Below are 25,473 nucleotides of genomic sequence, written 5' to 3' on the forward strand. Positions count from 1 at the left end.
AGTTTAGGGAAGGCTGTCTGGAAGAAGTGTGAGAATGAGGATTTCAGTAGGTGGAAATTAGCAAGGGAAGTGCTCTCCAGACTGAGTGCAACATAAATAAAGATGCTTGCTTCACTTTTTATTTATGGCGCAGACTATTTATAGTGCAGTTTCCTCCTTTAATTTCTCTGGGACTAGCAGAAAGAATCAGGTGTAGAGGAAGCTCCCTTCCTCTTAGTTATGAGAAAAGCAGTTGAAACACATTTGTTCCATGAATGTGGCTTTTCTTCCACTATTTGGTCTTTAGGCTATGATGCAGTGTTGTCTGTTTCACTGTAACCTAACGGAAAAAATGCCTATCAACGAGTTATGGGAAATCAAAATTAGCTGCAGTCATAATATGAAAATAATAAAATTAGCCTAATTATAGTAGCCGCCACCTTGTGCAAAGAAGCCCATAAAACATGAAATCCACACCATTTGTTTAATATGAGGCCTGAGGAGGATGAATTGAGAGAAGAAATATGTATTAAATGATGCCTAACGTAGTTTTGTTTATTTTTATTTATTTTTTTCTCTTTTTTTTTTTTTGAGGAAGATTAGCCCTGAGCTAACATCTGTTGCCAGTCCTCCTCTTTTGACTGAGGAAGATTGGCCCTGAGCTAACATCCATGCCAATCCTCCTCTTTTTGCTGAGGAAGACTGGCCCTGGGCTAACATCCATGCCCATCTTCCTCTACTTTATATGGGATGCCGCCACAGTGTGGCTTTGACAAGCGGTGCGTAAGTCCACGCCTGGGATCCGAACCCTCGAACCCCAGGCTGCTGAAGTGGACCTCGCAAACTTAACCGCTACACCACCAGTCTGGCCCCTAACATAGTTTTGTTTATTTTTAAATGTGAGATCAGTATAAGGTTATACCTCTTCATGTTTGTGACTGGATGCGTGACTATAAAAACTTTGGTCTCAAGCAGTTTTTCTGATGTGTGTGTCAGTAACTGTATAGATATAGGGATAGCATAGATATTATTATAGGTTTATAGATACTGTAGCTGTTATAACATTTGGGTGTGAAAGTTTAGAAACTGGTCCTTTTAAAATTTTTTGTTTCAGGCCAGCACTGGTGGCCTAGTGGTTAAGTTTGGTGTGCTCCTCTTCAGCGGCCCGGGTTTGGTTCCCCGGGTGCAGACCTACACCACTCATCTGTCAGTGGCCATGCTGTGGTGGCAGCTCACATACAAAATAGAGCAAGATTGGCAACAGATGCCAACAGATTAGCTCAGGGCTAATCTTCGTCAGCAAAAAAAAACAAAAACAAAAAACAAATTTTGTTTCAGAGTAACAGTGATCTTAGATTTATAGGACATGCTTTTATTCATAGCTTCTAAATTTTAGTCAAAGTATACTTTACTTTATGTAATCTAAAACTTCTTGCTTAAGTAATTCTATTAAATCATCTGTTGACAGCAGTGCCTACCTGTAATATATCTATTGTGTATTCCAGTTCTCTGGATATTTTAAGTACACAAATTAAAATGAAATAGAAAATAGATCTGAAAGGTACCTAAAAATCAAAATACACTATTCTACTATAATACTTATATTTGGTCATTTTCTTTTCCCCAGATTCACTGAAATTTTAAACTAAATTTTGCAAAATGATTGCAATTTTATGTAGCAGCTAAATCCTATTAATTCACACGTTTTACCCAGTCTTCTATTTGAATATGTGTATGTCATAAAGAAGAATTAGGAGCTGGTGGACCTGGATCCTATGTCTTGTCTCTGTCAGTCACATGTGTGTTTAGTACACCTTTCCAGCCTCTCTAGGCCATGTTTCCAAGTTTCTAAAATGAAGGAACTGAGTCTGATCTCTATATTCTATGTTTCAGAGTCTCTCTAATTAGTCTGTATTTGCATATTTATCTAGAAGCCTGTGGCATGTTATGTCTTTGTTCATTATTTGCTTATTATTACGGCAATTTTTGAGGAGAGGGATACTGCCAACTTTATAGAATTTTGGGTACAACAGTCATTTAAAAGTGAAGACCAGGGCCTGGCCCTGTGGCCGAGTGGTTCAAGTTGCACACACTCTGCTTTGGCGGCTCGTTTGCAGGTTTGGATCCCGGGTGCAGCCCTTGTTTGCTCACCAGCCATGCTGTGGCGATGTCCCACATACAAAAAAATGGAGGAAGACTGGCACAGATGTTAGCTCAGGGCTAATCTTCCTCAAACAAAAAAAAGAGGGTGACTGGCAACGGATGTTAGCTCAGGGTGAATCTTCCTCACAAAACAAAAAAAAAAAATGAAGAGCAGTCAACTAATTCCTTCATCTTTCTAAAGTTAAAGTTATGTTTTGTAGTTTAAAACACATTCCTCCTCCTCTTTTTCTTTTACATATACCCACACTTTTAGGTCCATTATTATATTTAATCCATATAATAATCCTGATAGATATTTTTATATCCAAAAGCAAGGTATATAATATATGTACAGTGTAGTATAATGTACATTATAAGGTACATTATTTTATGTATTTTATACATAAAATATATATACAGATTTTTTACATTTCTTACAGTAATGTAAGTACGTTATAAGGTACTTACATTATTAAGTCTGGTAATCTTTCCTTGGTTATTAAGTTTTCTTTATCTTTCCATTTTATGAAAGAGAACTGTGGTGTAGGAAGATCAAACAGTTTACCAAAGGACACACAGCCCTGAGTAGTGGATTAGAATTAGGATCCGTATTTTGTGTCCTTTTGTTAATGATGCAATCCATCCCACAGGTGTTGGTGCTTATGTTTCTCCTGATATGATGGTTGCTGAGTATTCTCTGAGAGAGAAATTACCTGCAAATCAATACACGTGGTCTTCCAGAGGCCCCAGGTAGGTTGAGAGTAGTACATGGTACTATTACAAACCTTCGGTTAAACTTTACATGGTGGCAAAGGGCAGAGTTTTGGTAATTTTACAATTCTTTCTATTAGTTTTTGCTTGTTCAGCATTTTCGTTTTAATCTCATCTCAGGGAAACGGATAATTAAAGAAATAAAATACAGTTTTGACATAACTATTCTGACAGTAAATTCCTATGCCTGTGCCCATAATCCTTCATTTATAAGGATGTAAATAAAAAGTAAGGACTTGATTAGAAAGTAGTGAAAGCCTTGTTTGACATAATTTTGGTATTTGAACTTTGGTGAAACAAAAGCCCTAAGCTTTTGTAAAGCATGGCAGTTATAGGCCTACATACCTGTGTTCATGTTTTTGAAGTTATAACCTACTTTGAACAGTTTTGGGTATAATCCATAGTAGGCAATGTCTGTTTGATAAATGAAGTTCGTCTGTTTTGGTTCCCTGAAGCCCTCTGTGAACTATATTTATCTGATTCCAGAACTGATTATCTTTCTCAAGAGGTATGTGAAGTCCTAATTTATATAATCCCTCATTTTGACATCAGTGGGTACAGGCACCTTCTGGAAAATAAAGCCTATTTTAATTCATTCCTTTACCTCTTTGAAGTTATTTTTTAGAGAGGAGGCTCTGAATTCAGTTCAGCAAATACCTTATTGCCTGCACTAGGCAAGCATAAATGAGCAGGTCGTGATCTGAGTTGACAAGGCTATTTTAGGAAAATGGGATTATTGAGGTGGGAGTAGTCATTTCCCTTTAAATGGAACCCCTCAAGGAGGAGATGGTGGTGGAGTTGGCCTTGAAGGATTGATAGGAGTTGGAGAGACAGAGAAGAAGGGAGTTCTGTATGGCAAGAATAGCATGAACCCAAAGATGAACAGATTTTGGTGTAAGGTTTTTGGGGAAATAACTAATAGTTGGGTTTGTCTGAAGTATAAAGTATATAAAAGGGCATATTGGAAGATAAGATTAGAGAAACTGATTGGGATTAGATTAAATGTGGTAATGCTAAATTTAATGCTCTGAGTTACAGGTATCTTTCTAGCCTTCTTTAGGCAATTTCTTCTTTAAAAATTAAGCTTATTTTAGCAGTTTATTATAACTGTTTGCCATTGAAAACAATCAGGTTATGGATCTCCATGTGGATCAGCAAGCCTTGCCTATATCATCACCATAGACCGCCCTCCTCGGCCCAACTAACTGGGCTGAAACTCCACATCACTGAATAAGAGTGGCTAGGGGGGCTGTCCTGGTGGTGTAACAGTTAAGTGTGCCCACTCTGCTGCGTTGGCCTGGGGTTCGGATCCCGGGTGTGCACCGACGCATTGCTTGTGAAGCCATGCTATGGCGGCCTCTCATATAAAGTGGAGGAAGATGACCACAGGTGTTAGCTCAGGGCTAATCTTGCTCACAAAAAAAAAAAAAAAGTGCTAGGGACACGAGAGTCAAAGTTGACAAAGGCTTATGTGTTTTATATTCAGTTAATGAAAGTATTAATTATAAAACTTGTTAATTCTCTTCTAAGATTGATTTTGAAATGTCGTTTTGTCTTATAGTCAGGATAAAAACAAAGTATTAGGGAATGTTTAAACCATCCTTTCTCAGTCTTATTTGCCCATAGAACATTTAAAGAATTGTTTAAGAAAACAAGGAATTCATGAATTGTGGGGGAAGCTTCGATTAAAGCGGATACTGGTTCACAGACCAGTTGCTCTAAAAGTTGAGAGAATTTGTTTTATGCTTACTGTAAACAGACTATTATTGCAAATATGTGGTTTAATTATTAGATTTAATTATTAGAAAGGGTATGAAATATAAAACATTGATCACTGATCAGAGTGTATTCTGTAGTACTATTTGAAAAATCCTCTTCATCAGGAAAGACTGTCAGACATAGAGAATTTACTTGACTTCCTGATGTTTGCAAGTATGTCATATTTCTCAAAGACAGATTACCAAATAATGTCTACATAACATGTTTCAAATTTTTATTACATATTGTATTTTAGAAGAAAAATATCACTGGATTTTTTTAATTTTAAGGTAACTTTTTTTTTGGTCATCTGATTTAACCCTGAAAATTATGAGGGAGTTTCTGTTACTATCCTTTTTTTTTAATTGAAATAACATTGGTTTATAACATTATATAAATTTCAGGTGTACATCATTATATTTAAGCTTCTGTATAGACTACATCGTGTTCACCACCAAAAGTCTAGTTGCCCTCGGTCACTGTTCACATGTGTCCCTCTACCCGTTTCACCCACCCCTTCACCCCTTCCCCTCTGGTAACCACCAGTCTATTCTCTGTGTCTATGTGTTTGTTTGTTGTTAAGGAAACTTGCATGTAATGTTTATATAAGGTTTTTATGAGGAATATTATGTAAGGTTTATATAAGAAAAATTTTATTTTTTTATTTTAATAAAATTTTTATTTATATTTCATGGAACCCATTTTCAGATCACAGATTAAATGCTTTCTGATAAGCGACTTTAACAGACTGTCTGGAAAATTAATAGACAGCAATAGGAAGTAGTCAGAATTCATGACTCTTACTAGTTATTTTTTTCCAATTACAAGGTACCAAATTCTCATTGTGAACATTGGTAGACAATATAATTGGTGCAAACAAGAAAGTAAAAATCACCCTAAATCTCATCTGTGATATGTTCACATGACATTTTGATGAACATTCTCATGTACATAAATGGGAGAACACACTGTTCAGGCATTTTTGTAACCTTTTGTCACTTGGTAATACGGTATGAACATCTTTATAAGTTAACAGGTATTTACCTAATAATATTTGTTTTAAGATATTCACTAAAAGGGATGCCCCCAACCCATTTCAGGAGGAAGTTATAGTTCATTCCTTTGGGGAAAGAATGGTAGAAGGGAGAGGCCAGCAGCCTCTCTGGGGAATTTATGGCCACTCTTCCAGGGAGGAGGAAGTATTGTGCCGTTATGTTGTTCATTTACTTGGGGCAGAGGGCAGAGCTTGTGTTTGGTGATGATGTGATGATGAACTCTACGGGTTTTGACTCATTAGACCCTGCTTAGCCAAAGCCTCAATAAGGCAGTTCTGTTGACTTGGGCCATCCAGTACGGCAGCCACTAGTCACATAAGCTTAGTCTGAACTGAGATGTACTGTAAGTGTGAAACGTACATCGGATTTTCAAGACTTAGTACAAAAAAGAATATAAATTAACTCATTTTTTCTTATTGATTACATGTTGAAATTATATTTTGGATATGTTGGGTTAAATAAAATAATGTTAAAATTAATTTCACAAGTTTCTTGTTAGCTGTTTTTTAATGCAGCTTTTAGAGAGTTTAAAATGACATGTGTCCCACATACTTCGATTGGACAGTGCTATATTAGACTTGAGACAAAGGCAAAGCTTCTGCTTATTACAAACAAGAGAAAAGTATATTCATCAAGGAGTCTGAGCAGTGACATTCATTTATTTTCCCTCTATAAATATACCGGATACTTTTCACTCGTAAACCTGCATACATACAGATGCACACACACACAGATTTTGTCCACTTAACAGAAAAAAAATTGCTGCATAATGGAGAAATAGCTGTGCTGGGTATTTTTTCCCCGTTGATTCCAGTGACTGCAAACTGTCCATGGTATTGTACTGTAATTTATTTGACCAATGGCCTTTTCATGAACGCCCATATTTATCCAATTTTCACCATCATAAGCAAACTTTCCTGGCTTTTCGTTCAGTGCTGATGGAGCCCTCGGAGTGAGTATCAGTGCACCAGGAGGAGCCATTGCCTCTGTTCCCAACTGGACATTGAGAGGAACTCAGCTAATGAACGGGACGTCTATGTCTTCTCCCAATGCGTGTGGGGGCATCGCCCTGATACTTTCAGGTAAGGACACGGCTTAGTGCTCTCCGTGGTTTAACTTACTACTACTTCTAAATTTGCAGTGAAGTGATGATAAATTTTTGGCTATTCCACATATATTTCAATTACAGTTGAATTACTTTTCTTGATGAGATAGGAGTGGTGTTATAAAATGGATTTTAAATGTATCATTTTATAGTTTACCTTAGTCCTGGTTCTAAAACGTATGATGCATTTATGAGGTCAGATAAGTAGGAGTTATCCAGACAATTTTATGTGTATAGCATAAAATAAAGTCAGATAGTAGCTGTAAAAAATAATTGAATAAATTTTTCTTACCTTATTGCAGACGGATATTTTTGTTTTCTGAAGCTCTCATGGTGATAAAATGTGGTAGAATTGGTAGTGTCCTGGCTCAAAGTAAAGTTTAAGGTGGAGAATATTTATGTGATAATAATGATTTGAATGTGTATTCATTCATCAGCAAATGTATTTATTGGCTATTAATGACTGTCAAGCATTGTTTTAGCTCTGGGACTAAATTAGTGAACAAAACATCAAAAATACCTGCCCATGTGGAGTTTATATTACACTTGGGGGAGACAGACTATGAACAGCACAAAAAACAGATTCTATTACATATTAGAAAGCAGTGAATATTGCTGTGGAGCACAGTGAAGTGGAGAGGGAGGTAGGACTTGTAGGGTGGTGTGTGGGAGGCTTACAGTGGTAAATAGGGTGGCATCGCTGCTGGCTAGGACTCAGAGTTAGGGTAGCCAGGCTGTCGTGACGATTCCACCTCGGAACTGTCCTTGTAATCAGTCCTGGAGCTCTCCACCCTCATTTCTAGTCCTATTCAAGCTCACCAGATACTTCCAGGTTGCTCATGCCTCCCATCTTTGGGTATACTGCTCTCTCTGCTTAGAATTCCTTTCTGCCGTATTCTGGCCTTGCAAACCCCTGTGCATTCTATAAGAGCCGACTTGTGTATCCATCCCTCCGATGGAGCTTCACCCTCTGTTGGATTCTCACTGACAAAATTGGTCGCTTTCTTGGTTTGCTCTTATAGCATCATATTTCCCTGTTTGTTTTGCTCATTTCTTACAATATCATAAGTGATTATATGTTTGATGAGCTCTGGAGAGGACAGGAATGCTATATTACTCATCTTTTATCTCTAACAATAGTCATTAATACAAGGTTTAGATTGGTGCCTCCACATCCTTCCCATAGAACAGTCATTCCCAGCCTGTCTGCTCCATAGCATCAAATGGAAAGCTTTTAATCAATATCAGTGTCTGGGATCCATTCTCAAAGATGCTGATTTAATTGGTCTGTGGTGAGGCCTCAGCATCATTTTTGCTTGTTTAAGTTCCCCTGGTATTTATAACATGCAGCTGGGTTGAAAACCACCACCAGCAACCATATTGTTTGACCAGCAGTGTTTGAAGAAAAATGTCATTCGAATGCCTTTAGGTGTGTGCCTCCTCCGTTTTATATTACCTTTACATAGCCTGCATCAGTGCCTTTAGGTGTGTGCCTCCTCTGTTTGATATTACCTGTGCATAGCCTGCATCAGTACCTTTGCGTAGTGGGCATGCAGACATGTTTGTTGAATCAAGTCTTTGCGTGATGCAAGCAGTTTGAGTCAGACTGTTTAGTTCAGTTTTTTTTTTTTTTTTTAAAGATTTAAAAATGAGTGTTGCAACACAAGACATTAAAACCAGAGAATGTATATGTTATCTCTGCTGGTGAGGGGAAAAGGTTTCAAGTAGCAAATTTCTCTAACACTACTTTCTTGTTTTTGTTTTTTGACTTTAGGTCTGAAAGCTAATAATGTTAACTACACTGTTCATTCAGTCAGAAGAGCTCTAGAAAACACTGCAGTGAAGGCTGATAATATAGAAGTATTTGCCCAAGGACATGGTATTATTCAGGTATTGTTTGTATGAAAAATGGGTTGTAAACCATTAAGATAATATCTTAGTTATTAGTGGATAATATTTCTAGTTATAATGATAATTGACTGTATCTAATTCTAGGTTATATGGCCATAGTGGTCTCTGAACTATAAGCAGAGGATATGAAAACAAATTTTGTAGTTTAGACAAATTTGTTGCAGTCAGATAGAGAAATATAATAGATATTGGATACACAGAGAGTGGAAATTCAAAGCAAAGAAGTAGAAGGCAAAAACTGGTAAATCATAATGGCCTATGGAAGAGTTCCTGACTTTGATCACTTGGGCATAAGAGTGTAAATAGAGTGTGGAGTGGAAGGTGAGTCCAGTGGTCAGACTAATATTTTGTCTAAAAAGGCAGAATTGCCCTCTTGATTGGGGTTACTATGTAGTTTAGAGATGTGAATGTGGAAACTAACTTTTTGCTTGTCCTTTGCCACAATTGAAATCAAATTGGTAATTTGCAACATAATATTTTCTTGACCCAACCATTTGTATCTTACTGTTGTATTCTTTTAATTAGGTTGATAAAGCCTATGACTACCTCGTTCAGAATACATCATTTGCTAATAAGTTAGGTTTCACTGTTACTGTTGGAAATAACCGTGGCATCTACCTCCGAGATCCTGTTCAGGTGGCTGCACCTTCGGATCATGGTGTTGGCATTGAACCTGTATTTCCAGAAAATACCGGTAAGTGATAAATGGACAGTAAGCTGAAGTGCTCACCTGTATGATTCGAATGAATAGTATCATAATAGAGAAATGCTGTTTGGGCTAATGTATTAAAGAGAAAACATGAATTAACAATATTTTAAATCTTAGAGATTTTAGGGAAAATGTGATGGTAATTAGGGAAGCCAATACAGTGGCAATTCAGTTAGCATGGTGTCTACTGTGAAAAACAGTAGAATAAGCCGTCACTGACCTACAGTTTTATTAAAGTGTGGATAATAGAACATCAAATTCCTTTTCTTTTCCACTTTTACTACTTGGGTATAAGACAAAGCTTTGGGTTGGCGAGTGGGAAGTAGAAGCAGCCAGAGAGAACCACAGCTCAATGAGGTGTAAACAAAATGGTCATCAGTGTATATGTAGCAGTCTTCATTTCAGTCAAATGCTGTTATGAAAAATATTCACTAAAACTCCTTATTTTAAGGTTGTGGCAGTGTTGGGTGTGAATGGCTCACAAGTGAACTAAAACAAGGACAATTCTGTGACTGTTTTATGTAAGCTGTTTTGGGATGCCCATGCTTTGTGCCTTTTACGAGCAGCCAAACTCATTTGCTAAATCTTCTTGAGAGAAATTAGAACTTCTTAAAATGGAAGAAAATGAAAAAATACTAATCTTTAATTTGGGCTCTTTATAATTCCAGAAAACTCTGAAAAAATATCCCTTCAGCTTCATTTAGCTTTAACTTCAAATTCATCTTGGGTTCAGTGTCCCAGCCATTTGGAGCTCATGAATCAATGTAGACACATTAACATACGTGTGGATCCCAGGGGCTTAAGAGAAGGATTGCATTACACAGAGGTATTGGTGTATCTTCATTTCTACTTTCTTTACTCTTTAAAATGTGTAGAAGTACTTTGTGTGGCAGTCCATTTCCCCATTAGTCTGAATTAGTCAAGGGTTGTCATCCATGTATTTCTTGAGGCTACTTGCCGTTAATTATGTGACCCGACATCAGAAAATTGACGTCAACTTGTGCTTAGGACCTTTAAATTTTAATATTGGTTTGTTCTATGAATAGATTACACCTTTTTTTTTCTTTTTCTTGTTTTTCTTGTCTGTGTTTTAAAAGTTTATTTACAGATACTGAAACTTAACATTCTTTTTCCAAGGTCTGTGGCTATGATATAGCGTCCCCTAATGCAGGTCCTCTGTTCAGAGTTCCCATCACCGCAGTTATAGCAGCAAAGTAAGTAGCAAGATACCAACAGCTTACTGTCAAATACCATTTTTTAATGGCTATTTATGAAAATAGTGCAAACTTTTAAAGGATTAATAGGCCAGAACCAGATAACCGGGATTTAGTTCTGCTCCTTGCTTTGAAGTTCAAGGTGACACATAGTCAGTCATGCTATTCCTTGTTCACTGTGAGAAGAAGTGATGGCATCTGTCATCTGCCCCGCCCCTGCACTGACACTGCTTTCCACCCGCGTGACGATCCCCTCTTGATTGATTCAGAGGGCATTTTAGCCTTCATGTTGCCCCATCTCTCTGCAATATTTGACGATATGACTTGGTCCCCTTCCACGCCCACCCCATTTTCCCCCCTTGTCTCTGGGATTACTGTTTTCTCCTGGTTCTTCCACTTTTCCAGTCACCTACTATTTCCAGACTCTTCTCTTTCCATCTTGTCTTCCACGCTGGAACCAAGGAACTCAAATCTGATCATATTGCTTCCTGTATAAAATATATTGGTGGCACACCCAGGGATCATGCTCCTTAAAATGGCAAACAGTGACCTTTCACAAGCCAATGTTTCCTGTCATTCTGTCCACCCAGTTACACATTTTCACGAACTCACTGCTGGTGACTCGCAGACTTCCCCAGGATGTGGTGCATTTGCACAGCTGGTTCCTTTGCTTCAGTTCCCTGTCTCTTAATGTAGTGACCAGGTGTGTTCCTAGTCATCCCTGGGTGAAGGGACTCCCTTCTTGCTGACTCATGGGACTTTTTACATGCCTCTGGTACAGACTTGAGCCAGTATGTTATTTTTTATTTAATTTACCCCATTTGACTGTGAGCCCACTGAAGACACAGGGACTGTATCTCACACATTCCTTTGTGGAGCCCATTATACGGAATATGCAAAACAAAATAGTTAGTAGATGAAGGACAAAATTGGAATTATGAGAGTGCTGGAAATAATGGAAAGTTGTAAGTTAACAACTTCTATTGAGTTAGTTACACTGGTAAATATTAAATAGGCAATAGGTCTCAGCCTGTGAGAAACATAGGGTGAAATTGAGGAGATAAAAAGTGACGTACACATGGAGACATTGCAGAACAGTTAAATTCTCAGCCATATATTCCCTGGAAGTCCAGTAGGAGTATAGACGAGGGGATATGTAAGATTCAGGAATCAACTGAGACATCTTTTCCTTTGGGAAGCTTTCCTTTGTCCATGAACCAGGTCCTCTTCATCTCTTTCCCCTGACACTCCCTGTCTACAGAGCGTATTACATTAAACGTCTCCGATGGCTTTTTGGTCCCCACTAGATTATCTAGGGCAAAGGAAAATATTTTATTCGTTGTTGTATTTGTAGCTCCTAACAATAGTGCCTCGTATATAGTAGGCACTCATTAAATGTTTGGCATCCTGACTAGAATTTGTCCTGAGCATATACTTTAGGTCTCTTTGGTGGGTAATTTACATTTGACCTTTGGGCCTCGTTGATTTCTTATAAAAATGCTATGAAAGTAGTTTCTTCTTTACTGTGTCGTTATGGTAGGGGAGCGTTTGGAAATTTCACAAGGGCTTTAATTTAATACCCGTCACAGAGCTACAAGACAGTATCAATGACACAGAACATTACCTTTGATTTGAGTATACAGGACTCACTATAGTCCAGATTCTGGTAATTGGAAAATCCTGTGAATGTCGTATAATTCCTTTCACAAAACAAGGAGAACTTTTTTAGTGTGTGTGTGTCTTAGAGACAAATTATAAAATAGACAAGTAAAAAGTATAAAAAGCATCTATACTGGGCTATCCAGACTTTCTCTCTGCTAACACGTTGCAAAAATGAGATAGTATAGTACGTACTGTTTTGTAACCAGCTTTTAAGTCCCTGTGTTTATTTCTAATGAATTGTTAAAATCTAGAGTACCAGTAGACTTATAATATAAAGCTTTTTTACCAGAGTATCACATGTAATCATTTATTTTTATTAATTTTCAGAGTAAATGAATCATCACATTATGATCTAGCCTTTACAGATGTACATTTTAAACCTGGTCAAATTCGAAGACATTTTATTGAGGTTCCTGAGGGTGCAACATGGGCTGGTAAGTAAAATTCAGGTCTGTCTTGCCCACTTATCTTTATGTACATTCCATCTCTGTTATGGTTATGACTACGTAAAGTTCATATATCACTAATACATACTTTTCTCATAACAATACTGTGTGTATCTGGCACTCTGTATTTCCTATTAGGTTCAAAACTTGTTGAAGATCTGGTACTACTATTTTGCATTGGCTCATACAGCAAATCATCTAGGCTATCTTAAGATGTTTTAATATTCAAGAGTTTAGTTTACAACGTTGCCTTACCTGTCAGTCATTAGAGTCAGAGTTGCACTGCTGAACGACTCTGGGCTGCCCTCCACATAGGGCCCCTTGCTGTTGTCTAACCCTAGGCTCTGACAAAATGTGCACGAACAATATTAAAGAATAAAAATCTATGGTTAATTAATATGGAATCTAATTATTTTTTTAATGGTAAATGTCATTAATTATAATTCCCTAATTATGATTTGTTTAGGTTGGCAGTGAACATAATTAGTTTTTTTAATAAGAATTTATTGGATGATGCAGAATGCTCAGAGCATTTAGCAGTCTTAGATCAGAAATGTAGTACAGGGGTGTGGAGGAAAGGGGGAGATGTTGGTCAGCGGGTACACACTTTCAGTTGTAAGATGGATCCGTTTGAGGGATCTGATGTCCGGCATGGTGACTGTAGTTAACAATACTGTATAGTATGATTGAAATTTGCTAAAATAATAGATCTTAAGTGTTCTCACCATAAAAAAAAAGCAACTGGTAACTATGTGAATTGATGGATATATTAACTAATCTTACTGTGATAATCATTTCACAGTATATACGTATATCAGATCATCACATTGTACACCTTAAAATTACACAGTGTTGTCAATTATATCTCGATAAAGCTGGGGGGAAAAATGAGTCAAAAAAAAAAATGTACTACAGGCGATTCCTATTTCAAATAATTAGAAATATTATCATAACACTACATTTTGTATTCTTAGCAGTTGATTAGGGTCACAGAGCCTGTGTCCACTCGACTTTGCTTTAGTTCCCTGTATCAGAGTAGGTGTTCTTTAGACAAGCTGTGATCTTGCCTTACAGTGATTTGGGCTTCCCTCCAGCTCTGCCTCAGAATAAAGCTAAGTGTATGTAGTTCTGATGGTCAGACTTTCTAGAAGCAAACAAGGCACAAATAAACCAAGAGGGAGCGACAAGGACAAGTTATCAGTGAGATTGAATAAACAGGTGCTAATGTCGTGGTGACAAATAGAGGTTTCTAAAACTAAAATCCTCTTTACTTTATCAGGAATTGATTGGTTTCCAGCTAAAACAAGAGGAAAGGTTGAACTTAGCGACAGAGGAGAGAGGGATTTTAAAAGGTACCTGATTAGGATAATTTTGTGTCCATCTACGGACAGCTTGCTGTTTCATGGTGTTTACAGCATAGTGGTTGTTCATTTAATACTGATTTCTTTATTTTCCATAGCTAAATTTTCTACCTCTTCAGCTTTATTAATATTCTGTTGATTCTTTGTTTTTAAGGAAATATGCAGATTTTATTAGAATATATTATTTTCTTCTTGATATATTATTCCCTAACAAGTAGGCATTATTAAAACCATTTTATATCCATTTTATGTCTTATCAGTTTAAAACATTGTTTCTTCCTTTCTTATTTTAGAAGTTACAGTGTGTTCATGTTCTTCTGATGTGTCGGCTAAGTTTGTTCTTCATGCAGTACAGCTTGTGAAGCAAAGAGCATATCGAAGTCATGAATTCTATAAGTTTTGTTCCCTTCCAGAAAAAGGAACACTGACAGAGGCTTTTCCTGTCTTGGTAAGTTTTAATTAACAGTTTGAAATCCTAAAACGATTTCTTTTCATCTTTGGTATGGGCTAAGATTAAGTATTTGAATTTAATTTTATAGTTTGTATTCAGAGCATATTGGGGCTGTATATTTTGTTAAAGCTGAATAAATAAAGTAGGAAGATACGTAGTCTAATTAGGATACTTGAGACCCAGTCAGAGATAAATAACTCTTGAATAATTTAGTCAAAGAAAAGTGCTGATCTGCTACATTCTGACACCTTGCAGTGTGGACCTTGTTTGAGAGTATTTCCTCATCATACAGCAGATTATTTCCTTGCTTAAGACTTTTCTACATATCACTTAAGTTTATTAATGCCCTATTGTTAAGAATCCGTGAGGTTAATTTGCTTTATGGGTGAAACTGCTATTGCTTCCTGCTTAAATCACTTCCAGTATGGCAGATCTCCATTCTTACCTGTAGTGTTAGAAATGACTAGTCCTTCCTCCATAGAAGGTGGATGTACTGATGTTCTTTCTTAAATTGCTGCACTGTGTTTTCAGTTGGTTGTATGATCTTTCCTGTATCTCTTATGTCTGATTACTTTCACTTGTGTTCATGTATGTGGCAGTGTCATATGACTCATCTTTACTTTCTAATGTACTGAGTACTAGAAAACAATTTAAAACTCAATGCTAGGGACAGGTTTTGTTTTTAATTTTTTAATAGAAAGATGTAAGTGACCATAATTTCATTTTGCTTTGGTTGCCAGGCAGCTCTGAGCCTGAAACTCAGCTGTGGCTGTTGAATGTGCTTTACAAAGTTGTAAATACCCTTTTTCTTGTTATTATTCTTAATAATTTTTCCTTTGGTCTTAGGTTTTTATTCCAGTTTGTTTTCACCATTTTTTTTTGTACGTGCTTTCAAAGCTGCCTCAGATCTTTTATGACAAGCTGTGTAGGATTATGAGTAAATAACTGTGGACTTAACTGCCTGCATTCTGTCCATCTATGCATCTGTGATTTGCATAACTCCAAGCATAGCTGATAAAAGTTCTTTGGGTTTTCTTGCTGTACAAATAGAAAAGTTTGAAAGCATAGGATTGCTTTGAAACACCTACTATTTATATTCTGTAATTTGAAGGAAATTGAGAAAAGGGATTTTCACGTTTATAATTTATTTTTATTTTTCTTTGCAGGGTGGGAAAGCAATTGAATTTTGCATTGCTCGTTGGTGGGCAAGTCTTAGTGATGTCAATATTGATTATACCGTTTCTTTCCATGGCATAGTGTGTACTGCTCCTCAGTTAAATATTGTGAGTTCCACATTTTCATCATTTTTAATGTCTGTTATTTGTGTTATTGAAAAATAATCTCACTGGTTGGATTTAAACTTTAATGGGGAAGTTACCTGTGGTTCTGAAAATAAGTCTTTGTTCATGGGTGCTTATAAACTTTGCATTAGACATTTATTTTAGGTCTAAATATTATTTAAAGATACAGTTATTTTCAGTAAAGTTTGAGAAACTAATTTGAAATACCCTTTGTAGCATGCATCGGAAGGAATCAACCGATTTGATGTTCAGTCCTCCTTGAAATATGAAGATCTAGCTCCCTGCATAACTTTGAAGAGCTGGGTTCAAACGCTACGGTACCCTTAAACGTTTTAGGGCTACAAATGTTGAGTACTGATGTGGGGCCGGGGGATCTCCTACACTCTTTGAAAAGGGTCGTTTTTTTAAATCCATCTGAATGCTGGAGATGAAGATTAAGTTTATGGCTTTCCAGCCTAGGAATCCTGGCAGGTCTCTGAGAGGCAGCCCCCACAGCAGCTTCTAGCCTTAAATAACATGTGTGTAAAGCTCTCAGTGTGGCACCTGGCAGGACCCATCCTGTGATGCATGAGCACTGTCTGCAGTCAAAACTTGTCGTTCAATACTGTTAGCAATTATTGCACTAGTATTGGGATCTGATTATGTTAATAGTTGACATTTGAAAATGTTTTTATCATGAAAAGATTACATTTGTAATATGGCAAAATTTAAACTGTATGTGTTGCTGTGGTTCAGTCAGTAAAGAGTTATGTAAGCTAATGATTTAAATATTATAAAATATACTGAAAAGGACAGTGTTTAGGAATGCTCATTTGTCGCTTATTGTGATACATTATAGATTTTGTTGATTATAATCTTGTCTCATTAAATGAACTCTTGAATCAAATAAATTTATGCAACTATCTGATTACAGCCCACTGAGTGCAAAAACAAAACCTTTAGGATCAAGAGATGTTTTGCCAAATAATCGTCAACTTTACGAGATGATTCTGACATATAACTTTCATCAGGTAAGTGTTTGTGTAATAAAGTATACCCTTACAATGAACTTGTGTGTTTTGTTTCTGAATCATAATATCAAAAATAGGAAGATGATGTATTCAGTGTGTGTGTGTGTATGTAACTACCATTCAGGTCTGAAGTCACAAATTCTAATTTAGTGGTGACCTGGCCTTTGAGCCTTGATGTTTGTAATCAGTGATACCTATTCAGTGGTACCTGTCCAGTATTTCCTGTCCAGTGGTTAGATGTCTCATCAGTGCCAGATGCCTTCTGATCACAGTGGTGGGCCTGATCGCTCTCTGTGAAGCAGGTGTCAGAGCAGGGAGACGTCACAATAACTGCTGGGTTGAATGAGTGGTAAAGGAAATTGAGACTAGTGTAAATGTTGGATCAAAGAGTTTACGTCAGATCCGTAAGATTTCAGTAAAACTCTTATTGAAGCATAATATCAATTTGGTTTTAATGTTCAGATGATTGATTTCAGTGAATTGTCAGATTTCAGTTTTGTAAAGTAATTAGAGGTCCTGAAGAATATTTATTGCTTTATTAATGAATACAAATAGCTAGGTTGTTATTTTTAAAAGTTTGTAAAAGAGAAATACCTTTTATTTGTGCCAAAATACTGAATGTTCTGCATTTTTAAAATTGGTTACCATGAGAAAATATCTTTAATACTTTTAATGTCAAAGTCTCCTCAGTATTACAGATCTGCATTGCAAATCGTATAAACCATGTCAAGTATTCATTCTTATTTTTCTTTATAGCCCAAGAGTGGAGAAGTAACTCCAAGCTGCCCACTACTGTGTGAATTATTATATGAATCAGAGTTTGACAGCCAACTGTGGATCATATTTGACCAGAATAAAAGGCAGATGGGTTCAGGTGATGCCTATCCACATCAGGTATAAAATTGGCAGTGATTGGTAGAATTAATAGAAGCTGTTTTCTAACTAATGAATCCCCGATTTCTTGTTATGGTATTATTTGGGTTTTTTTTAATGGCTGAGTTTTGCATTTGATACTTTGACGTACCACTAGAAGCTCAGTTGTCTGTTTTAGAGCAGGCTGGGACAACTTTTCAGCTGTCATTCAGCTGAATCAAGTTTTGGGGTAGAGGAGGGCAAGGATGATGCTTGCAGATGCTGGCCAGCATAGCTTTTTATTTTCAGAATTTCTCCTCCCTACCCAGTGCTTCCACCCATCTGAAGGTTGAAAGCAAATCATCTGAGCTAGCTGAGCACCTTGAAATGATCCCAGGTCTGAACTGGATAAAAAAGCACTACAGCAGTGCCAAGTGTCTTCAGTTTATTCAAACTTTCAAATTTGTTTCTTCCTTGGACAGCTGTGTATTGAGCACTTACTGTATGCCAGGCACTGTGCTTAGCATTATCGTATTGAAGGAAAAAAAAATCTTTTAATCGTAATTTGTACAAATTTTATCCCTAATTGAAATATTGTTACAAAGAAATGAAGTATTTCCTGTAACATTTACAGTTTTATGCTAAATAATAAAAATAATTTATACAGAGTATTTTCAGTTAGTCATTCAAGGAATGATTTCCTTTTTTTCTCAAAGCAAGCCCCAGTCACATCTCCTCATTACAGACTGGATTATTGCAGTGGTTGCTAAAATCTCCTAAATTTTTTTTTTTTTTTAATGAGGAAGATCAGCCTTGAGTTAACATCCATGCTAATCCTCCTCCTCTGGTGAGGAAGACCAGCCCTGAGCTAACATCTATTGCCAATCCTCCTCCTTTTTTTTCCCTTTTTCTCCCCAAAGCCCCAGTAGATAGTTGTATGTCATAGTTGCACATCCTTCTAGTTGCTGTATGTGGGATGCCGCCTCAGCATGGCCAGACATGTGGTGCGTTGGTGCGAGTCCGGGATCCGAACCCGGGCCGCCAGTAGCGGATGGCGAGCACTTAACCGCTAATCCATGGGGCCGGCCTCATCCTAAAATTTAACATTTAAAATGTGCTGAAATTTAAACTCGCCCCAGAAGAAACTGCTGCTGCAGAATACAGCATCCCGTCCTCTCTAGCAGGTTAACCAGATGGACCGTAGTGGGTTTGTATTACTCCATATCTCTTGGCTCCCTGTTTTTCCTGTCTGCAATAAAGAAGTGTGGCATTTTGGTTATAATATAAAGATTACCTGTCATGTATATGTACGTGTGTGTATATCTGTCTTAACTATTATACAGCACCTAAATTTTGCTAATTTTTGGTGTTGAATTATACATGTCTCTGAGGACCCATGAACTAGAACATTATTGCTTTTATCAGTCTTGAGCAAACACTTATTTTTTACTACCTGTTGTAGAAAGAATGAGGGCTTGGGAGTCAGACCTGCCTTCAGCTCCCTTATCCTTTACTCTGTGTGTGACCTTGGACAGTTCGTCTGATGTCCCTGGTCCTGCTTGCTCACCTGCACAGTCGGGACTGTGTGTGTGTGTAAATGTGTGTCGTAACTTGCCTCACACACTGGAAGTGCTCTTAAGTGGTCACTGTTCTGTTTATCCTCTTATTATAATTTCTGTTTACTTGGCTAAACTTTACTTTTCCCAAATGTTCTTTGTCTTTTTTAGTATTCTCTGAAACTGGAGAAAGGAGATTATACAATTCGACTACAGATTCGTCATGAGCAAATCAGTGACTTGGAACGCCTCAAAGATCTTCCGTTTATTGTTTCTCATAGGTTGTCTAATACCTTGAGCTTAGATATTCATGAAAGTCATAGCCTTGCACTTCTAGGAAAAAAGAAATCAAGTAATTTGACGTTACCACCTAAATATAACCAGCCATTCTTTGTTACTTCCTTACCTGACGACAAGTAAGTGATAACGTTGCTTACACTTAATGCTCATCTTACGCACTGTGGTCTTTTAATGCTAGTTCATTACGTTAGGCTAAATTTATAGTATGTTGTCGTTTACCATTTGAGACTGAGGTTATTTTTCCCTTTGTTTTTTGAAATCTTAGTTATGGGAATTACGTCAGAATGCAGTTGTTTTGATGTTTTTATCCCTACCTTACCTTTATGACACTTGCTCTCTTCTTCCTTTTTTTCTTTTTTGAATCTTATTAGGATACCTAAAGGAGCAGGACCGGGATGCTACCTTGCAGGATCCTTAACATTGTCCAAGACTGAACTTGGAAAGAAAGCTGTAAGTATTCGTGTTTTTTACACTGAAATTACCTATTCCAAAATTTCCATTTCTTTAAAGATGGGAATTAATTTCGCATTTCAGAATGGGTAAAAGAGAAGATCTTCCTGGAAAAAAATTTAATAGGTTTTTCCCATGTTACTACTAAAGATCAATTATTATTCGGTTGTATTTTAAAATATTTGGTATTCTTTTTCCCAAGCCTAAGTACTTTGGCCCTGAACCTGTCCTACCTTGTGTGGCTAATATACCTGAACTTCCTGTGAAACGTGTAGCTCCAAAGCAGTCTTAGCTTAAGTGAATGGAATGTTTAAAATTAGAGCATTTTATAGAATTTTAACCAACATAATATTATGGATATAGGAATAAAATCAGATCTTCTTGGGTTACTTCTAAAAACCAGTCAGAACAATTATTACTAATGAAGGGTATCTTTCACACTTGTACAGACCTTTTTCTTATGGAATTTTGTGTAATTACATAATTACGAGGTATTTCTTTTGGCATTGCCTTTTGTAGTCTCAGAATTATGCTTTTCATTAAAAACATGTTTATGGTTGTTGCATTTTAGAAATAAATGTTACAATTTTATATAAGTACCTGTTTTAGTTTTTCCATCTGTTTTCATTACAAATTTTTTATGAGAATAGTGTTTGTGTAGATCTATCACCTTTTGCCATAATATCATTTTAGCTCAATTCCATTAAATTTGTCTTTCTTACAGTTTTTTATTTCTCTTTTGCATTAGTTGTTATGCAGTTAAGTAGGTCTACCACCTAATGCTAGGATTTAAAAATGCTGTTATCAAAATGAATATATCGCATACATCTAGACAAGTATACTTATTTCTTGCCACTATTGAACCAAAGGTCATTTATTCACTGTCATAGAAGCATAACTTCGGAATTTTGTGTTTAGAAAAAGTTGTTTTCTGGGACATTTCTTGAGTCTCATTTCAGTCTATACTATTTATTTATATATACTTTAATATAGTTTGAAGTCAATCAATAGTTAATGATGTTGGAATTCATAGCCGCACTGATTTAACAAATCCTAGCAGTCTTTATTTGTAGGTTTCATTTCCTGGGCAGCGCAGCTGCCTCTGCTGTGGGGCTTCAATCATGAGGCTCAGCCGTGAGGGTCTCACCCAGATCACTCTTGAAGAATTCACTTCCTTGTGATGAGTATGACAGAAGAGCATTGTTACTAAAAGTATGCTTTTAGAAATTTAGAGATGGTTACTACTTCCTGGCTGCATTCTTTCAGAGGCAGTTGTGAAATTAAATTATAAATGTATGGGATTAACTGTAGTTATTACTTATCAGAGATTTTCTTGAGAGAGCAAAAACCTAAAGCTATCAAGTTAATGATAATTTCCAGCACGTTATTTATGTAGTCCTACCTCAGTGGTTTTGCATTTCCAATGGTTTTGGTAGTTGAGGAGGTTCCTGTTTATTTTTCTTCTGTCTGACTTTCACAGGCACTTTGAGTGGTGCTTTTTCTAGGAATGCATGGGTGTGTATGATTGTTGTGATGTCCCTGAAAATCAGACTCTGTGGACCATCAGCTAAACTTAATGTTTTCAAAACTGTTTGATAATTAATGGATTTTGCTCTGCTAAATTGTTGAAATAAAGTGTTGAAAAACATTTGCCCTTAGGAATAATATATTTGAGTGCATTTTTATTTAAAAAATGAAAGTGGCACTGTTGCTTTCTTTAAAAGCCTGCCATTGTGATCATAGACGTGACCCCTCTAAGGACTGTGACACATAGAGGTGGACCGTAAAGCGGAAGAAGCTTAGACAGAGGAGGTGTCTCCATCCGTGTAGATTATGCGTGTTTTCTTACAGAATGTCCTTCTAACTCCCAGGGGCAGTCTGCAGCAAAACGACAAGGAAAATTTAAAAAGGTACTGATTGTCAGTTCTTAAAAAAGATGTCTTTAAAGCCTTATTTGCATATTAGTTACACTTTTTTTCTGTCACTATTATAAATCTTTTTTTAAAAATCTCTCCCTTAGTCTCCTTTCTTTAAGTTCTGCAGTGTAGTGCTTTTAGCTTATCAGTGTTCACATTCTGCTTTCCTAATAAGGTTTTTTTTTCGTACCATAAATTGCTGAAAGACCCCTGGCTTATATGTGTATAGAAAAAATTTTAATGTTCTTCATTTCTTACTACCGATAAGATACCAAGTAAAAATATTTGAAGTTTTGCATATCTAAAATCCTATAGAGAGCTGAATGTGATTTTTTTTTTAAGTCTAAAAACATTCTTTAATTGGAGGATTTAATTAATAAAATATTATTCAAGTATTTGAAGTGAGGGTTATTCCCTGCTCTTGTGTCTTCTTAATTCTGGAAGGGCAGAGACAAACAGAGCAGTGGACTAGGAGGAACAGAAATAGGCACTGCTGACCAAACACTGAAACTCATGCTAGGAGCGCAAGCAGATTCCAAGACCACAGCTAGTAAGGGATCTGCTCGGCTTCCTGCGGTTTATTAGAAGATCACCAGTTGACTGCTAGCACCAAATTTAACTCAGAACAGAGCAATTCTGCTTCATGTGCTTTAGAGAAAGAGATCTGTATTCGATGAGCTCTCTGGTGAAGACCTGCTGACATCATTCAGCGTTTTAGTGATTTCTTGCATTCAAGCAGAAAACATTGCAGTGGGAGAATTAGTATTTTAGGGTATAATCAAAAGATAACTCTGTCTTTCTTAATTCATAGTGATATGAAACTGGGCATCACCATTTTATAATAGGTAAAAATTCCTTTATTAAACAGACTTCTGAAATGTCCATATTACTATGTAATGGTACACACTTTGTTCAAACCAAATACACCTCTAGGAATCACGTTTCCAGATAAAGGAAGATCTGCTCCTCTGTAGAGCAGTGTTTGTCACCTGAGCATTTTGACCCATTTGGGGGCCAGGGAATTTCACTTAATGAAACATAACCAGTACTAAAACGAAAACAATAAAATAGGAAATGTCAATTCACCAGACTTTAAAACTGTGATTTCGTTTTGTGTATAGATTGTTTATCTTTGGGTCGTTGAAAGCTGCTGCTTTAGAGAATGAGAAAAAGGTGGTCTAGGGCCCGTTAAAGGTAGAAGGCACGTGTCACAAAGGCGTAGCCGATTTTTTTTTCTCCGTAGTGTATATTTTGGTTGATCTTTTGGGAGTTTTGGTGGATTTTGTTTGGACTAGGTTGTATGAGATAGAAAACTATCAAATTAATGGGAGGGTTATTATTACTTGGTGGTTAGTCAAGCTTTGTATAAAGAACTTGGCAGCTAGAGTTACCTCTTCCCACTTCTCCCCGCCTCCAGTGCAAGTACATGTGACACTCTTATTTTAAAGATAATCAATATTATAGTTTTATAGTCACATTACGAAAGAAAAAATATATATATATAAAATTTATTGCCTGAACAAAATACCAACTAGCTTGTTGTGCATAATCCTCGATGGATTTGTTCTCTTGGATTCGGTAACTTTTTATTTGAAAATGTGTGTACGTTACCCTTTTTTTAAGTTCATTGTATATGAAAAAATATAATTACTTTTAACAGTTCAGAAATAGCTTCAAATGTGATATAAATCTTTAAAATAGCTATTTTATTTTGTGTAAAGATATTAAAATTTTGATTTACAGTTATTAATAATCTAAGAACTAAGGAAATTATAACTTTGAACCAGAATTTCAAAAGTGGCATGTTATCTTGCCCGAAGAATAGTTACTGGTTTGGCGGATAGGTTTGACTTTCTAAATAACGTTGTTCACTTCACACACTGTTGAAATACTTTGTGAATAGCTGGAATAATATGTAAAAAAAGGACAAAACAAAACTTACTGTTAGGTATCTACTGTAGAGGACTTTAGCATTTCTGCCTGGATGATGATTCTTCTTGACTATTTTTTTAAATTTATAATCAAGATTTAATGGCACAAAATCATTTCTATTAAATGGACCCTATGCTAAGCCCTTGAGAAGTGAGTTGTAAAAATACTTACTGACAAAAAGAATAGATGACCATGATAAAGCAAATTTAAAATAACTCCATTTTTCTTTTGATCAGGAATTAAAACTACTCATAATTTTTAGTAATAAAAATTCTTGTCCTGAAATATTTTATAGGATTATATTAACATTTATAATTGGTAATTTGATATATATTATGTATATATGTATATAATGCTGATTACAAAACCTTTTTCTTCCTAAGGTCATTCATCATAAACTTTCCCTGTCTCTTTTGTGCTTTTAGTAATAGTTTTTGGTTGCTATGATATAGGGTTTCTTTCTATTTATAAATCTTTGTTAGAGTTAATTGTTAATCATAAATTAAGTTTAATAGATTGCTCATTTTAAATTCAATTCTGTTTTCTCTTCTGTACTAAAACATAATAGTAAATGCCTTACCTCTGAGCTTCAGAGGAGGAATTGCTCCCACACAGAGGTTTGCCATCCTGAAGTGTCAGTTTTGTCCCTCTCCCTAATTGGGCGAGGAGGAGGGGAGCTCAGGGAGGCTCACATTAGGTGAGAGTGCGTGTGGACTGCCAAGGTTCCTCCTCCGGGCAAGTGTCCTTCACATTTGAGTGTACTGGACAGTAATGAAGTGTGATTCCAAAGAGAATGAAACTGTATTAACGGAGAGTCAATGTTGGGGGCCATTTATACCTTTGGTTCTTAGGTACGTTGTCTGTGCTGTACAGATGACACTGAAGCAGTCTGTTTCCCTAAGAACTTGGTAAATTATCAACTCAGATTTTGCCGAGTTTAACTTGGCTTTGCCCAGGGCAGTGTCCACCTAGGAGGGTGAACCTCAAGAAGGCTAGAAGAAGGGTGGGTAGCAGGGTCTGGAAGGAGCGAACCCAAGCAAGATACCTGTTTCTTTTACCCAGTCTCAGACTTCACTTAAGACCTTTGCTTGCAGGCTCCGGCTCTCTGACCTCACAGAGTGGCACCGAAATGGCTAAAAATAGGTTTGTGTGGTTATTTCACATTAGTGATTTTCTGTGCTTTAAATGAGTCATATTGAAATAGTTATTATTTTATGTTGGAATAGTATTAAAACCACTACAACAGTAGTTCCTTATATTTACTATTATAATTACGCGCCAAATAAAGTTCAGTTGTGAAAATGGGTATATTTGTGTAGTATTTACACCTAAAAATCCTATTTTGGAGAAGCTGGGGGCTTGCAATACTATTTTTGACTCAACCTGTATAAAGATTTTTTCTGAAATTACTGTGACTAAGGCAGTAAAAGTCTTTTTGGTAACATAATTTGTTCCAATTTTAGAAACTGTTAGTTAAAACAAATGTAAGATTTTAACTGAGCAGCATTTTTAATGTAAACCTGAAGATAGAATTAGAGAAATTGACTTAATAAATAATTATTTAATTAGGGGAACCTAGTTCTTGTGCCAAA

The 25,473-nt window shown here is 36.4% G+C and overlaps 1 protein-coding gene across 5 annotated transcripts in view; it reads left to right on the forward strand.

Annotated features, from left to right (window-relative positions):
• TPP2 (tripeptidyl peptidase 2) overlaps positions 1-25,473 on the forward strand; it is a 72,520-nt gene that overhangs the window by 31,457 nt on the left and 15,590 nt on the right. For 3 of the 5 annotated variants that reach the window (XM_058548448.1, XM_058548444.1, XM_058548446.1), the window contains exons 10-24: positions 2,772-2,871; positions 6,639-6,787; positions 8,585-8,700; positions 9,247-9,415; positions 10,099-10,256; positions 10,568-10,644; positions 12,634-12,740; positions 14,407-14,561; positions 15,731-15,847; positions 16,082-16,182; positions 16,779-16,875; positions 17,632-17,769; positions 19,455-19,699; positions 19,955-20,033; positions 21,905-21,943. In XM_058548448.1, coding sequence (XP_058404431.1) covers positions 2,772-2,871; positions 6,639-6,787; positions 8,585-8,700; positions 9,247-9,415; positions 10,099-10,256; positions 10,568-10,644; positions 12,634-12,740; positions 14,407-14,561; positions 15,731-15,847; positions 16,082-16,182; positions 16,779-16,875; positions 17,632-17,769; positions 19,455-19,699; positions 19,955-20,033; positions 21,905-21,943 — 1,847 coding nt within the window. The remainder of the gene's footprint in view (positions 1-2,771; positions 2,872-6,638; positions 6,788-8,584; positions 8,701-9,246; positions 9,416-10,098; positions 10,257-10,567; positions 10,645-12,633; positions 12,741-14,406; positions 14,562-15,730; positions 15,848-16,081; positions 16,183-16,778; positions 16,876-17,631; positions 17,770-19,454; positions 19,700-19,954; positions 20,034-21,904; positions 21,944-25,473) is intronic. The other 2 variants (XM_058548445.1, XM_058548447.1) reach the window with 1 other exon arrangement.

This window comes from Diceros bicornis, chromosome 9 (genome assembly GCF_020826845.1).
Source record: "Diceros bicornis minor isolate mBicDic1 chromosome 9, mDicBic1.mat.cur, whole genome shotgun sequence".
In the NCBI taxonomy this organism is placed as follows: domain Eukaryota; kingdom Metazoa; phylum Chordata; class Mammalia; order Perissodactyla; family Rhinocerotidae; genus Diceros; species Diceros bicornis.